We start from the raw sequence: 16,977 nt of genomic DNA, 5'->3' as shown, positions 1-16,977 counted from the left end.
TATGTAATAATGCTTTGAACTGGTTTGTAACAACTATTATGCTTGTGTTGTAAAATATGTGGTTGTAATATCTCTGGACTCTTCATCGTGCGGGGTATGCTTGTTCGATCCGAGAACCGGTGGTTGTATCGGGACGTTACCCGACAGACAAGAATTATTCCGTTTGAAGTGCATTTGAGTTGGTGTTGCCTTTATGGTGATAGTCAGTGCACTTGAGCCGGGATAATTCAGGTGGTTCTACCACAAAAGGGATCCCTAATTTCTGTCCACAGTAACACCGATACCCTGATTCTTCGCTGAAGCACGATGCGCAACCCACCGCAGATGCCGCCGCTCTGCCATTGCTGCCCGAGATCCCCTGATTGCCGCAGCTTCCTCAATGGCTTGCCAATTTCACCAGACAAAACTCCAATTCGTCCCCCACCATCTTCTCCATGCTGGAACCTCGCTTCGTTGCCGCTGGAGACACCCCAATCCTCCACCGGCGACAACGCTGGTGAATTCCAACTGCATCCCTACAGTTCCCCCACCTGAGACCCCCCACCCTCCACCCCCCATGCTGGCCTATGCAATCCGTCTAGAAATTCCACCGGCGTGCCTGCTAGGGTGACCCGGCGATCCAAATCCAAGCCAGGAAAGGGACCCTGAGGTAAGCATTCACGTAATTCAGCCTCCCACATTTAATCTGACGAATGGCGCCCCTTGTTTTGGAATTTGCCACACGTACGCCCATTAGTTTTTGGACTTTTTAATTCTCTCATTAGTCGTGTATCATCCTGGATTTATTTTATTTTAGGGTAACACATGTTCTGTACTTTTCAATAATTCACCAATCTTATAGGAAAAATACCAGACTGCATATTTCTTAATTATTTACTACACCTGCATATATGGATTCTCACGGACTCATGCTGAATTGCTGATTAGTTATCAGGAATTTTCTTTCTACTAAATCATATTTTGAAAATCCATCTAGACTAGCAGCCGATTCCATTGTATTCATTTACTCTTCAGTATTTTACCTTATTTACTAATTTATTTTCATATGTTCTTGCAAGACCATCTCACACAATACTTTGTAATTTTACTATATGTTCATCGACCCTTCACACTAAACACACCACATAGTAAATTTCTAAATTATTTTTTGCTGGGAATTTTAGTAAGTTTAACATACCTTAGAGCTCTGTGTAAATTATCGATGACCACCAATTTTTTAGTAAATTCTCAATGAGCTGCGATACTTTTTTACATTAACCGTGTGTTCCTGTTTCAGGACCCGAGTAGTTGTTTACTTCCTTTTTTGAAGGAGATGAGGCCCCCTCAGCAAATGCATGGGAGACTAAAATCATTCTCAGTAGAAACGTCACAAGGGATTTGGTCCATTGGTGTAAGTTCCATCACTGGTGCTGGATGGCCACCCGCCGATGATGCTCGGCAGCCACAACCATCAGCACGACCTCAACCACAAGTTCCTTGTGATGCTATATGGTGAAAACCAAGAACATGCCTCCAACCAGGAGTGTGCACCAATCTCACGCTGGACCTAGCACTGGCAGGGATCTCCATGAAAGTGATGATGATGATGATGATGCCTTCATGGAACCCCCGCCATGGCGTCGTGTGCTCAAGAATGCACCAATGCAAATGTAGCAGCCAATGCAACTGCGAAGGTACAACATAGTAATCTAGTTCCTCATTTAGGTGCTTCTCGTATCATTGTGATCACATGTTTTTGAATCAGTTTTCTATCTTTGTTGGCCAGACTACCAAGATTCTAGTAAAGTATGCTCATGCTCCAATAGTTCGCTGCGCCCCTTCGACATTCAACAAATTTGTTGACAACTTGACCCTCAACCAGCGTATAAAGATCATAGAGATGGGTTTTGGTGGCCTCCTTGGTATATCTGCAGAGAGGATAGGAAGCAGAGAACTATTGAAGTTCTTGTTCGACAGGCTAGACCCCAACAGCATGGTAATCGAACTTGGCAAAAATAGGGGAATCCATGTGACTCCCTTTGCCGTGAAGCAAGTGCTCAGCATACCAGATAGTGATGAAGATCTACCTCTACAAACAAACAACCATGCATCCAAGGCTCTGTCCAAACTCAAGATTATGTTGGGTCTTGAAGAATCCCAGGACCTTCACGCGAGCGATCACCAAAAGATCTTGAAGGATGATTTAGAGCTGTGCTCTAATTTGATTGATGATGAAACAGCAATAAGATTTTTCTTTATCATTGCTTCTAACAAGCTCCTGTTTCCTAGCACAGATAACAACATCAGATGCAAGGATATTTGCCTGACTAGGGACTTGTCTCCTTTATCGGATATGAACTAGTGCAAGGCGGTTGTGGATGACCTTAGACATGCTGCTCATGCATATCAAATTGACAAGACAAAGAAAGGGACACCATCGCTCCCTGGATGTGCTATATTACTGATTGTGAGTATACCATTGTTCTTCAATTACTATAACAATTCAGTGCTACACTTTTCCAGTAAATATTTTTAAAATTTTCATTATAGATACTGTATTTGGATAACCTACAATGCAAACACCAGATCGAACACATGAACACTCCTCGTGCAAAGTACTTCGATCAAAATGTTATACAAATCATCACTTCTGCTGATAGGACCAAGGACCAGCAAGGGAAGGCTACGTTTGGGCTATTACCGATGAGTTCTATTACTCAGTTTCTGTACATTTTTTTAATTTTTTTCCCTGTATCCATGTTGTTTTGTAATGCCACTGTTTCACTCCACTTTTGCCGTGTGCAGCTTAAGAGTAGCAACAATACTTGCTACTATACGACCCATCACCCATTTTCAGATGTGCCAGCAAACAATGAACCATTGGCTGCATCTTATTTCCCAAGTATACTCGCAGAACTGGGTGGATTTGTTGATCAGATTGATAGCAGGACAAGGCAATCGCAGGCAAGGGCAGCCCTAGCAAAGTTTGATATGCCAAATCCAAGAAAGCGTCAAGCTATATGAACACGGGGCAACTGATGTTACAGAATGCACACCAGGAAGTTATACGAAATCTGTGGGCAATTTTGCAGGACAAGGCGCATGGCAAGATTGGTCAAGATCATCATCATCAACCCAACACTTCTGATACAGGTACTGGGATGAGTCTAGCTCATTGTCATCTTCATTAAATATCTTTGTTTATTCATTTTTTTCCATTCCATGTATGAAGCTCAAGCCGATGATGTCAGCATGCATGGTAGCCATAATGGTCATAACATGGGATCTGAACATGTATTTGACAAAGAGGTTCCATCTGAAACAAGGGAGAATGAGTTGCATTCTGGTAATCCCGATTCCCGACATCGAATGTTAGTTATCATTTGCACAAATTAAAGAACGCATCTGACATATGCCACTTCCCCTCATTTATATCCTGCGTTTCAGGTGGCCACCCTAATCAGGATAGGCCTTTGCAATTCGCACAAAACGGGGCACGAGAACCAGATCTGCCAAACCATGCAACTCTGCACCATACCCATGATGAAACTTCCCCTCAGACTGATGTAAGTAAATAAAACTAATTTCTTGCTTTATGGTCGCATTCTTAACTTCGCTCCTAAATTTCCCCTTCTCTCATCAGAATGTACATTGTGATAAGGACATGGAAGGTGAACCTTCACTAGTTTCCTCTCAGGTTAGGGTACGCTTTTTTCAGTAAACAACTATACTGTTTACCGCACTCTATGGCCTATCTTACCATTTGAATTCCATAGGTGCATGTTCACACAGGTCTGACTAGTGATCATGTACTACCTCCTGACGTGGCTGAAGGAGACACAACAGCAGCCTTGCCAATTACTAGTATGTTTTCTTCTTAACCCCTTTCTTCAACATTTCAACTAAAATTTGCTTATTTCTTAAAACATTTCTTTCTCTCCTTTACTTATTGTATGAAGCTCAAGCCGGTGATGTTTATATGCATGATACTCACACTGGGCACAATATGGGATTTGAACATGAGTTTGACATGCCAATTCAATTAGAAACAAGGGCAAATGATTTGCATTCTGGTAATTCCCTTTTCAAATCAAACTTGCCAGTCCCACACAATCATAAAGGCACCTTAAATACTATAGATTCACTAATACATATTCTGTGCTTCAGGTGACCACACCAACCAAGACAACAACCACGCCACACCTATGCAGTTGGAACAACACATAGCCCTAGAATCAGGGATCCCAATCCCTGTAGCGCAGCACAATAGTCATGACGATAGTTTCCCATCGTTTTGATGTAATTCACTTAAACCTGATTACTTTTCTGGTTGTCACTTTCATGATTTTCCCTAATTCCTCCTTGCTCCCTCCAAAAGAATCACAATATACAGGATGATAAGGAAATTGAAGACGAAACCTTCACCTATCTGTTCTCAGGTGACATTTGATGTTTACAATGAACACTTCTAACATTTACCACAATCTGTTAAATATCTTACACAGATTTTATTTGACAAATGCAGGTTCCCATAAATGTAACCATTGATCAACTCGTGCCTCCTATTGCAGATGAAGGAGCTACTGGCCCAGACATTGCTGGTAGTACGTAATTTCTTCTTAACTTGTTTGTCCCACATTTCACATATATTTCCCACATTTCACATGTATTCTACTCATGTCAGTTGCAGGAAGCCATCATAATGCTGATGCTGCAACCTCAAACTACAGTGTGACTATACCAACACCAGGTGTTGTTTTGGACACCGACGATCCAGAACCATATCAGGTCGCACAACTTAACCTCCCATTGTAATTTATATACATTTTTGGTGCATTTCGTTTATGTCATAACATTTACTCAAATGTTGGCAGATGGAAGCAACTGATATGGCAACTGACGACCCCCTAGGCCCTGTTCTTTTCCATCCTTGCACTCAAAACGAGCCCATCCAGCGTCCATCAATTGTTCCTAGACCACAACGCCTTACCAAATGCCCAGCCATGTACGTGTCACCTTTTAAAGGTGATCCACAACGAGCAAAAGTTCCTATGTCAAAAGCACTCGCTGTAATGAAGAAGTTCCATCCCTCGCCTGAAAGTGTTTAAGGTATTGTTTACGAAATAACTCCTAAACATATATGCAACTAGCTTAAACTTACAATCATTGCTTTACTAGTGATGTGTTCATCCTCTACGGTCTGAAAGAATTCAATGGAGAAGAAATATTCGAATCGTTCGTTGATGACGAATGGCTTCAACCAAATTCAGGTCCTACTTTGTTGCTTGCTTGAGCCATGATGAATCAATCCACATGGCTGAGGGTGCTGGATACAGGGTCTTCCTATCTCCAGAGATTGGGGGTGAGTCCACACGAATGGCACCTTAACTACTCCAGTGCTCAGCCAATAACATAATCCTTGTGTACTAACCTTTATATTGCATAGCAGGAATATGTAAATATAGAGAAAGATGAGGACTTTTCCCAGTGGGATTCTCCACCAGCCCTAGCCATTTTACAGCGTGACATTGAGCATGTCGACCCAACCAAAGTAAAGCTTGTAAAGTACCGTCAAAACAACCTCACATGATAGTGATTACTTTTTCCTACATAAATTTTTTTATCATATACAGTTCTTTTTGCTTGTGATGGAGGAGGAGCTACTATAGTGTCTACTGCATCAATTTCATTCACGATCGGATAGATGTACTTGATTCTAGTCCAGAAGACCACACAATTTATCATAATGTTCTCGGTGACCGGATCATTCGAAGGCTTAATCTCCTATTCTAGCTGGCCACGGATTATAGAGTCAAGCAGTTTACTCGATTCTAGCGCCCAATAATTGACGTATGTATGCACTCACACGAGAACGATTGTGGATTCTTTGCAATCAAGTTCATGGAGCTTTGGAATGGTGAATCTTTCCATGTTCCCATCCTCACGGTAAGGCTTACCATTTTTACCAAATATCCATGGGTTTACTTTTCCTCCAACATCCTAAGTCCTGATTTTGTTTTCACGAATTCAAACGTAGGCAAACGGACGTCTGTATAGGTCTGAGCTCTTATTCTACGGCCTCTACCATCCACTGAACACTATCAAGAAGCTCCCTACTTGACTAGAAGCATACAGGCCTCATCTGTGACTCTCCTATCTCCTCCAAATTATCATCAAAATATGTGTGCAAGTGAACAAGTCTGTTATCAAATTTTTCCCACTAGTGAAAGAGTATGGCTGGGAAATAGTAGATTGATTATGGGAGGAGCCCAAGGCTCAAGTACATATAGGCAAGGATATCCCTAAGAATAGGAAAGATCTAATCTAGGAGATCCTTGCCAAACATAACCAACTAACCAAAACCAGAGGGGGGGAGGCAGCCGCCGCACCCTATAGGGTTGCAGCCGAACCACCTGGGCCCATTACCCTATACATCACGCTAACACGCCCCCGCAGTCGGAACGTCGGTGGTTAGCCACGGACATTCAGACTAGACCGAAACTCGGAGAACACTGAAGAAGGCAGCCCCTTTGTGAAGACGTTGGTGAACTGGGATGTCGTGGGAACGTGAAGAACCTGCACGGCACCCATGGCTACCTTCTCACGAACGAAGTGAAGATCAATCTCGATGTGCTTCGTCCGTTGATGCTAAACCGGGTTGAAAGACATGTAGACCGCGCTGACATTGTCGCAGTAGACAAGGGTAGCACGGCGAAGCGGAATGTGGAGCTCATGAAGAAGCTGTCGGAGCCAAGAAGCCCCAGCAACACCATTGGCGACGGCGCGGTACTCGGCCTCAGCGCTGGAGTGAGACACAGTGTTCTGACGCTTGGAGGACCAGGAGACCAGGTTGTCACCAAGGAACACAGCATAGCCCGAGGTGGACATGTGTGTATCGGGACAGCCAGCACAGTCAGCCAGAATAAACCACCAAGTCATCCTGGGTCGACGGTCAAAGATGAAGACCCAGGTGTAGGGTACCCCGAATGTAGCGAAGGATGCACTTGAGAGCAGCCAAGTGGGGCTCTCGAGGGTCGTGCATGTAAAGGCAAACCTGCAGCACGGCGTAGGCGATGTCGGGCCGTGTGAAGGTCAGATACTGCAAGGCGCCGGCAAGACTCCGGTAGTCAAACGGGTCAGCAACTGGAGCTCCCGAGTCGGCAGAGGCCTTGGGGCTGGTATCCACGGGCGTTGTGCATGGTTTGCACTCAGCCATCCCAGCACGATCCAAGATGTCAATCATGTACTGGCGCTGAGAGAGTACCATACCGTCGGCACAGCGCTGAACCTGCATCCCGAGGAAGTGATGGAGTTTGCCCAAATCCTTCATGGCAAACTCCTACTGGAGGGTTGAGATGACCTGCCGCAGGAGGTGTGTCGAGGAGGCGATGAGGACGATGTCATCAACGTAGAGGAGCAGGTAGGCCATGTCAGTGCCACGGCGGTAGACAAATAGCGAAGTGTCCGACTTGGCTTCCACAAAACCAAGAGAGACCAGATGCATGGCGAAGCGGCTGTACCAAGCACGGGGAGCCTGCTTGAGACCGTAGAGCGACTTGTTCAGACGACAGACAAAGTCGGGCCCAGCAGGATCCTCGAATCCGGAGGGCTGAGCTGCAAACACGGTCTTTGTCAAGGTGCCATGGAGGAAGGCATTCTTGACAACGAGCTGGTGAACTGGCCACTGGCGAGAGAACCAGAGAGAGCACTGTGCGAACTGTGCAGGCTTGACGACCGGACTGAAGGTCTCAGCAAAGTCGATGCCTGGACGCTGGGTGAAGCCGCGAAGACCCAACGTGCCTTGTAGCGCTCCAGAGAACCGTCGGCGTGTAACTTGTTTTTGAAGATCCACTTTCCCGTGACAATGTTGGCATGTCACGGGCGAGGAACCAACTCCCAAGTTTGGTTCTGAAGAAGGGCAGCATGTTCTTCCTCCATAGCAGCCCGCCAATTGGGATCGGCAAGGGCACCACAGAAGGTCTTCGAAACCGGAGACAGTGGCGCAACATGGTACAAGGACGGTACGCGAAAACCGTCCTTGGCCCGAGTCGTCATGTTGTGCTGGTTCACTGTCGGGGGAACGGCAACGACACCCCGGGGCACCGGGGCCGGCGCCGCAGGGGCGACTGGTGCTGTCGGAGGGACCGCAGCCTGGAGTAGACGTGCAAGGCAGGAGCCGCGCGTGGCTGCGCCGGGAAGCTGGGTGGAGAAGCCGGTGCCGCGCGTGGCGCAGGACCCGAACGTGAGAGTGCGGGAGAAGCCATCGGTGCCGCGCGCGGCGCGGGGACGACGGGGATCGTGGCCGCGCGTGGCGCGGAGGACGGCGCGACGGATGGCGTGCCGGTTGGCAAGGACGGTGCACCACCCGCACGTGGGAGTGCGGGAAATCCTGGTGGTACTGGCGGCGCAGGAAGCGACTGCACGTCGGCATGGGGGCGTATAGCAATAGTGGTGGCGCCGGGAGGACCAGCAGGAGACACAGTCGACAGCCCTATGGGAAGGGGCGCTGGGTTAGGGAATTCATCTAGGAAGGTGAAGTCCAGCAGTGGGAGGGGAGGTATGCTCGGCAAAGGGAAAAGCGGTCTCGTCAAAGAGAACATGACGGGAGATGATGATTCTATTTGTGGTAGGATCAAGACATCGGTATCCCTTGTGGTGAGCGGAATAACCAAGGAAGATGCAGAGGGTAGAGCGCAGGGCAAGTTTGTGGGGAGCAGTGGCCAAAAGATTGGTGTAACACTTACAGCCAAAGACATGCAGATTATCGTACGACGGTGCACTGCCGAAGAGAACAAAGTGCGGGGTCGAAAAATCCAGTGTCTTGGTCGGCAAGATGTTGAGGGGGAGAGTTGCAGTGTGCCACGCCTCAGCCCAATACGAAGGTGGCATGCTCGCCTGAAACAGAAGGGAGCGAATGACATCGTTAGTGGTACGAATAATCCGCTCAGCTCGACTGTTCTGCGAGGACGTGTAGGGACACGACATGCGAAACTGGACGCCATGTGTGAGGAAGAAGGTGCGCGCGTTGGAGTTGTCGAACTCCCGGCCGTTGTCACTCTGGACGGCCTTGATGCGTGCGCCGAACTGGGTAGACACATAGGTGAAAAAGTTAGACAGGGTGGAAAACGTGTCAGATTTAAGCTGTAAAGGAAACGTCCACAGGTGATGTGAGCAGTCATCAAGAACAACTAAGTAATATTTGTAACCAGATTCACTAACAATGGGAGATGTCCATAAGTCACAATGAATAAGATCAAAGTTGTTTGATGCTCGAGACACTGAAAGACTAAAAGGAAGACGAACATGTCGTCCTAGCTGACATGCATGGCACAAAGACTCCAAACTTTTATTACAACCAGGAATAGCCGAAGTGAGTTTGGAGAGGGCCTCGCAACCAGGGTGGACGAGGCGACGGTGCCACAGGGAGGATGACGTGGAGATGGCAACAAGGGAGTGAGCCACGGGCAGCTGCAGCAGGTAGAGCGGACCAGAGCTATTGCACCTGATGATCACGTTTCGTGAGAGAAGATCATTCACAAAACAACCATACGGGTCAAACTCCACAGAACAATTGTTATCAGTAGTGAATTGGTGAACAGAAATAAGATTCTTGATAAGCTGAGGCGAAACAAGAACATTATTTAGAACAAGAGAGCCAAGGTGTGTCAAGCCGGTGGCGGTGACAGGCAGGAGCAAACCATTACCGACAACAATGGAGGTGGGAGAGGGATACCGAGGGGTTGAGGAGTGAGAGAGGGTACCATCATGGGAGGTCATGTGGGAAGAGGCTCCTATATCAAGGTACCAGTCGTTGTTCACTGGCGGAGTGAGGGTGACGGTGCTGAACGTGGAGGCCAGAGAATTATGGTCCCAGAGTGGAGACCCCACCATGGGCTGGTACTGCGTCGGCTGCTGCTGCTGTTGGTACTGCGCCGACTGCTGCTGCTGTTGGTACTGCGCCGGCAGGAAGGCCTAATGTTGGAGTGGGTGCCGCTGCTGGGCGGAGTAGAGCTGCTGGGCCAGTGCTGCTGGGCTGCTGCTGGGGGCCGATGCGACCCTGGGGAAGCTGGGCCAGAGGAGGCGCACGGGGACCGGCCACATTTGGATGGACCCGGTCCACGGATTGAAGAACAACAGCCAGCCGCCGCCAGGCGCAGCAGCCGTGCCAGGCATAGCGGTGGAGCCGGAGGAGGGAGTGCCGCTGCCAGGCACAGCAGTGCCGCCTGAGGAGGTGCGGTGGTCCTTCGGCTTCTTCTTCTTCTGCTTGGGGGCGGCCGGACGAGGAGGACCGCTGCTGGTCGGCGCTGACTGGCGAGGAGAGGGAGGCCAGTGGCGACGAGGGCAGTCGGAGGAGCAGAGGGAGTCTGCACCATGTTGATCTCCTCAAGGAGGAGTTCATTGCGGATGGCGGCGAAGGAAGGGAAGGGGCGACCACGGCGGAGGTGGACCCCGATGTCCCTGTACCACTTGTTGAGCCCGCGAATCACGTTGAGGACCAAGTCACGTGTTCGCCGAGGTCAGCGAGGTCGTCGGCCATCTTCTTGAAGTGTTTGGAATAGTCGGTGACGGAGAGGTCACCTTGGGCAAACGCGCGAAACTTGGCGTCAAGGTGGAGAGCACGGGTCTCCTGATTGCCAAGCAAGTGATCCTCGACGGCGATCCAGGCTTCGTAGGCGTGGGCGCGGTGGTTGATCACGGCGTCGGCAAGGTCGGCGGTGACCGTGCTGTACAGCCATGATTTGACGACGGCGTTCATCCGAGGCCAATCAGGAAGTGCCGAGTTGGCGGAGTTGCGAACGTGGTCCTGCAGTGAATACTTTGTGACGGCGAGGAGGAATTGTTCGCGCCAACGTGAGTAGTTGCCGGAGGTGTCGAGGACGATGGGGACCAGACTGCGGGCGTTCTGCACGGAGACAGCCTGGGCGTGGAGGTTGAGAACGGTGGTGGCCTCGTGGAGGATCATGGCGCGGGAGATGTCCGTGTCATCCTCGTGGTCGTCGCCGGCCGGGTCGGCGGGATCGGCCGCAGCAGCGGCGTCGGCCCGGGCTTTGGCCGCCTTGGCCAGTGCGGCGCGGATGCGCTCGACGGCTGCGTCGCGTGCCGCGGATGCAGCAGCGGCCTCCTGCTCGGCCGCCTGGGCTTCAGCGAGGGCGGCGCGGCAAGTCTCGGTGAGCTGCTGCTTCGCGGCGTCGGCGTCGCGGCGAGCCTGCTCAGCAGAGTCGACGACGGAGGCGGCAGGGGTCCCGACCATACTGCAACGCGGCTAGAGCATGCAGGGGCAGCAGAAGGGCGAGAGGGGAAGATCCCGGTCTCGTGATACCATGAAAGAGTATGGCTAGGAAATAGTAGATTGATTAAGGGAGGAGCCCAAGGCTCAAGTACATATTGGCAAGGATATCCCTAAGAATAGGAAAGATCTAATCTAGGAGATCCTTGCCAAACATAACCAGAGGGGGGGAGGCAGCCGCCGCACCCTGTAGGGTTGCAGCCGAACCACCTGGGCCCATTACCCTATACATCACGCTAACAACTAGGACAAGACTGAGTTATCCCAGGGTTGTCAGTTACTGTATTGGAGTAATTATAGTTATCTATAAAAAAAATTCTAGAATACTATTCCCATATCTATGGCATGGAAATACTACTTTTCAATGTTAATTATCATGATTCTGTACCAATCTACTACCTTGTATTATAAGTTACTGCAATAAGATGCCTAATTACCATAACTTAGTCACTGTGCTTGTTAACTCAGTATGTTAACTATGTTGTGTGTTTACTCCAATATGCATCCTGCGGGTACCAATAACTATAAGTGACTTGTCAATTTTGACTGATATTTAGTTCTCAACTTCATCTGATGACTACTTCTCAACTTCATCTGATAATTATAGTCTATTTCCTAGTATCTACCTAACTTGTTATACAATAACGATGGCAAAGAGATAGCTATGACTTACATTAATTGGAAAAGTCCAAGATGAAATATAAAACACCTTGTTCCGATAATTATGATGTCCATTTACTAAAATCTGGATTTAACTGACTCTAGCCATATGGTTGTCACAATGGCATACTAACAAACTATTGTTGACCGGAATTAGTGCACTATGATCACTCATTTTACTTGAATTACATGATACACCTATGTAATCAGGAGACAATAATTAGGGTGATGAGCTAAATATAAAGTGCTAGCGAGGCAGAAGACAAGGTCCATATGTGTGCCGCTGTGCACTGCGGACATGAATACTTCGCCACGAGTGACACATACAAAGAATTTAACAAGAGCACATCGATTAACCTTTCATTCCAAAGGAATTTCCCAGTCAACACACTAAACAAAATCATAAGGTGCATGCAGGAACAAACATGTACAATATAATAAGCAAAATATAGTAAACACATCATCGCCTTTGCCCACTGTTAGCGCCTCCATTATTATGTCCATTCTGATGCCTACCTCATGCAGCTTCGTCAAACTCCTCCACCAAATGCCTTTTAGTGGGGGGTCGTCCTCTCTTCCGTCCCATCAAGCCACGCATCCCCTTGCTTGCTTGCTTTCTTTTCTGCATTGTCTAGGTTTAGTTTGCATCCAGTAATATAGTGTCCCTTGCCTCCACAGTAGCTACAAACACAGATGCCTTGTGTTGTACCTTCATCACCATTATCAATTTGTTGCGCCCCGCGCTTCCTGTGGTAGAACCACCTGAATTATCCCAGCTCAAGTGTGCTGCCCATCACCCTAAAGGCAACACCGGCTCAAACGCACTTCAAACGGAACAATTCTTGGTCTGTTGGGTAACGTCCCGATACAACCACCGGTTCTCGGATCGAACAAGCATACCCCGCACGATGGCGAGTCCAGAGATATTACAACTAAATTTTACAACAGGTATAACAGTTATTACAATAAGTTTAAAACATTATTACAGATCCAAACTTAGTAAATCATTATACAAGACATAAGTTTAAGTTCAGAGTTTAAGGCAGCGGAAAGAAAACACGACGGCTACAACACATCGCAAAAGGACACCAAGCTAGCCCAAGCAAGGTATCACTTGTCGGGTTCATTGCCGGTCGAGGACGGATCCCACTCTATGGACCAGTCAGGAGGCAAAGAGCAGGGCCAAGTCAGACTAGTGATCTGGTCCTCAAAACCCATACTTGAAAAAGGTTTTAACAGCAAGGCTGAGTATTCTAATACTCAGCAAGACTTAACCGTCAACGGATATACTTAGTCCACCTAGCTAGACTATGCAGGGTTTTGTAGGCTCTGGTTTTTCACATTTTAGCTTTCAATATTCTAGTTGATTATCCATTCTATGTAAGCAACTAACTCTACTCAACCATGGTAGAACTTTAGTCAAACATCAAGATTGATCCAATGACGTTACTCTTATTACTCTGTGTGGCAAAGGGATCAAGCAATCCCAAATCGTGAAAAGCACGATTCGAATCGAATTTGTTGACCTGGCCAGGCAGACCTAACACACGTTTGGAACACCGTCGGCTCGTTCCCAAACAACCGTTGACCTTTTTCCGGCTTGTGGATAGGGTCACTCTCCCCGACTACAGGGCACCAACTTCCTCCCTGCACCCGTGGTGTGCGCAACACAAACATAAATAAAACCTATCTCTAAGAGAGAGTGAAAGGTATATCCACTCCCCGGTCCGATCGGCTACTAGGCTTACCGCGTACCATATTTACGGCATGTGGCTAGTACGTTCAAAAACTTAACCACCGCTACCACACCGCGCCTTAGCAGAATTTATCAATGCAGACGGGGTCTCACCCAAGGTCATGATAGCAGAAAGTAAACAAGCAATTCCTATAGAGCTCGCGAGTGACAGCAATCACTCGACTTTTATCGGTCCTATAAGCTTAGCAATTATTCGAACTCAGGTCTAGTGTTTAGTACATAGCCCCTAGGATCATGCATCTAGGGTTTCAATTCAAATCCTAAGAACTGTAAATGCACAAGTAAGTAATAACGATAAATTGTAATAATTTGAAATACTGGGTTATGTCCGAGGCTTGCCTTCTCGGTAGTCGCTAGCTAAAACAGCCTTGGGCTCTTTCGGACTTTGGTCCGGGTCTTCAGTCAGTGTAGCGGCGTTCAGCTGGGCTTCTTGATCAACTTCTTCGGAATCCGGGATCAGCTCGTACGTCCCGTCCGATAAAACAGTCGTATCTATATGTGATGCAAGAAACGATATTTCAAACACATACATTTCAGATAAAGTTGTAGTCTAACAACTAGCAACAAAACTTAGCATATGGGCAATCGTTTATAGAGTAGTTCTAAATTAACTTTACTTCATAAAAAGAATTGGGTGGCAGTTTTTAAAAACGAAAAGAAAAGCATGAAAGAATTTGACTATTTTAAAACATAAGCTAAGAACAGATTCTGCAGCTACAAAATTTATGCAAGGTAGTACATCTAATCAGCAGCTTGCAGCAAAAAGCTTAGCTAAAAACAGTAAGGCATGATTACATGAAAAATACTCAAACTAGATTATGTTTAAACAAAGATGAATTTCTACAGAACCAACTACCATAACAGAAGTAATAATTTTGGCAATATTAAACCACATATGGTAAAACTAATTAGTACAGAAAATTCTATAATGTTTCTGGATCCTAAATTTTACAGACATGAATACACGACTAAAGTAGAGTTACACAAAAATTCTCAGAATTTTCTCAGCAAGGAAACTATTTATCACAATTAAAGCCTACTTAACAAGCATTAAATCAAAGATATAGTTAGACAGATCTAAACTTTCCCAAACTTGGGTAACAGCAAGGTTGTAGTGACATGTAAGCATGAAAAAGTTTCACACTCAAACTTAAATATTTCTACCAGCACAAATAAATTAGCAAAACTAGTAGATTTAGGAATCTTGAAACTTTGACCTAGTTAATGATGTCAAAAAGGTTTCAAATTTTTACCAGCTACTAGTAACACTGCAAAACACATGCTAGCCAAAGGTACATAAATTAATGAGTAGAACTTCTAGAACAATTAAAGCCTAATTACTCACTTCTTTTTCTTGAATTAAAATACAAACCAAAACTGAAGATGTGCATGTAATAAAACTTGTAGTTCTTGTAACAAGGATTTCAAAACATTTGGATTTGAATTTTTTTGATTTTTCTACGAATTTCTAGGTATTTTCAAAGTTTAGCCTAAAAACAAAAGGAAAAGAACTGAAGACTTGCATCCAGGCCCCTAGAATTCTAAAAGTATTTGCAGGGAAGCCCCTGGCCGGAGTCAGAGCAGGGGAAGGAGTTGACCGGCCTAATCCTGGCGAGGCTCGTCGCCGGCGGCGAGGGGAAAGAGACTGGGGAGCAAGAGGAAGTCAAGGCGCACCTAATGGTGTGCTTGGACGGGTCTGGGATGGTCGGAGCGAGGTGGTCCACTGTGAGCAGGGCGACGGCGGCGGAGAAGAACGGCGGAGCTCGACGGCGACCGTGCTGCGGCGGTGGATTGGGGTGCGGAGGAGTCTGGAGCTGCGCGAGACTCGGGTAGTACTAAAGGCGGGTCAGTGCGGGCGGAGCGGTTGCGGAGGTGCGGGGCGACGGTGAGCTTCGAGCTCGCCGGCGTTCGGCGGCGGCGGATGTTGGGGGTTCTGGGCAGGGAGCAGGCGAGGCAAGGAGGGGAAAGTGAAACGGGATTGCTCCTGGTACTGAGGCGCGCGCGAGTTGGGGAGCTGAGGCTCTGCAGCGAGCTGTCCACGGACGGCGAGGTGGCGGCCGCGGAGCTCGTCGGGGTGGCGTGGCGAGGGGAGGAGAGGTCCCTCGAGGGGGAGTGGGTCCAGGAGGTCGCTGGGGTGCCGCGTGGGGCGGTGGCAGGAGGTGGCCTGCGGCCTCCCACGGCGGTGGGCAGCGCCGCTCAGCGCGGCGGCGGTGAAGCAGAGAGGGAGAGAGGTGGAAGAAGACTGCTGGGTCTTTTTGCAAATTCCAAAAAGTTCAGGGATCCCACTGTAAAACTAAAATAACTTCTAAACTAGGACTCAATGAAAAAGTGCCAAACATGAAAGTTGTTCAACTTTCAAATCTACAACTTTGATGTTGTGCAAAAATTGATTTGACCAAAGGTTAAAGAGTTATTTTGAAAACATAGGAAGGATTTTGGATTTAATGGACTTTCGTCTTTTCCATTGCAAATTCACCTCAAATTTAGACTAAAAAGTAAAATTTTCTGCCATGTAATGATTACATTGAATTTTACAAATAACCCTCCACAAAAAGCAATATTTGCTCTCCCTATTCAAATTAAGTTATAGAAAGGACCTTACATTAAATCATATTTACATAAATAACCTTTTATTTTTACAATAAGATCATTTTTCAATCAAATTAAGCACATGATGCATAAAATAAATACAATTCAAATGTGCAGACACCTAGGGTGTCACACTTCCTACCCTTTGTTCTAACCTCTTTCGGCGCATAATCTGAGATTTGCGAATCATTTGCAATCTGGGGTGCTCTAGAGCCCTCTCTAGTTTCATTTTCCACATTTTGGTTATTCTCATGTTCCACCACTCGAGATGGTCCAGAATCTCCTGGAATAGCCTCAGCCCACGTAGCTAATGCAGCTAGATCATCACATCCTCTATCAAATCTTGTAGCTGACCTACAGCACGCCCTCACTGCAACAAACTACTAGCTTTGTTGTTCTGGATTGCTCAGTTGTGTAGTTTGGACCCATAGTTACTATGTCATGCCTGTCCCACATAACGAAGAATCTTGCATCCCTACTATACCTCTTCATCACATATTTTGCAGGTATACTAGTAATATGTAGATGTGTGAACGCTTTCAACAGATGGGGACAGAACATGCCTGAAATAGACAACATTGACTACCATCACTAACTAGTAATAAAACAAACTGTAAATTGATAATTGTGCTCTAGCCTATTCATGTGTTCCTTCTGATAATGATTTAACATGTAACTAAGTATAATTTTTTTACTGTGTGTTCCC

At 47.0% G+C, this 16,977-nt stretch overlaps 2 protein-coding genes and 1 long non-coding RNA gene across 3 annotated transcripts; all 3 read left to right on the top strand.

The window, feature by feature from the left end:
- Positions 1 to 270: 270 nt before the first annotated feature.
- Positions 271 to 4,277, top strand: LOC120703587. The gene is made up of 10 exons (XM_039987711.1): positions 271 to 649; positions 1,277 to 1,673; positions 1,766 to 2,446; positions 2,530 to 3,132; positions 3,212 to 3,325; positions 3,427 to 3,545; positions 3,623 to 3,676; positions 3,756 to 3,843; positions 3,939 to 4,052; positions 4,147 to 4,277. The coding sequence occupies exons 4-10, from the start codon at positions 3,000 to 3,002 to the stop codon at positions 4,275 to 4,277; spliced, it is 753 nt and encodes a 250-aa protein (XP_039843645.1). The 5' UTR covers positions 271 to 649; positions 1,277 to 1,673; positions 1,766 to 2,446; positions 2,530 to 2,999.
- Positions 4,278 to 4,363: 86 nt separating this feature from the next.
- Positions 4,364 to 5,087, top strand: LOC120702061. The gene is made up of 4 exons (XM_039985835.1): positions 4,364 to 4,418; positions 4,505 to 4,583; positions 4,664 to 4,767; positions 4,854 to 5,087. Exons 1-4 carry the CDS (start codon positions 4,374 to 4,376, stop codon positions 5,085 to 5,087), a joined length of 462 nt encoding a protein of 153 aa, XP_039841769.1. The 5' UTR covers positions 4,364 to 4,373.
- A 340-nt stretch (positions 5,088 to 5,427) lies between these two features.
- LOC120703586 lies at positions 5,428 to 6,235 on the top strand. Its single transcript, XR_005687085.1, has 3 exons — positions 5,428 to 5,539; positions 5,613 to 5,925; positions 6,017 to 6,235. It is a non-coding gene; the product is annotated as an uncharacterized LOC120703586 (long non-coding RNA).
- The last annotated feature ends 10,742 nt before the right edge of the window (positions 6,236 to 16,977 follow it).

This window comes from Panicum virgatum, chromosome 4K (assembly GCF_016808335.1).
Source record: "Panicum virgatum strain AP13 chromosome 4K, P.virgatum_v5, whole genome shotgun sequence".
Classification (NCBI taxonomy): Eukaryota; Viridiplantae; Streptophyta; class Magnoliopsida; order Poales; family Poaceae; genus Panicum; species Panicum virgatum.
Note: the sequence above shows the minus strand (reverse complement) of the source record. Positions and strands in the feature narration are given on the sequence as shown.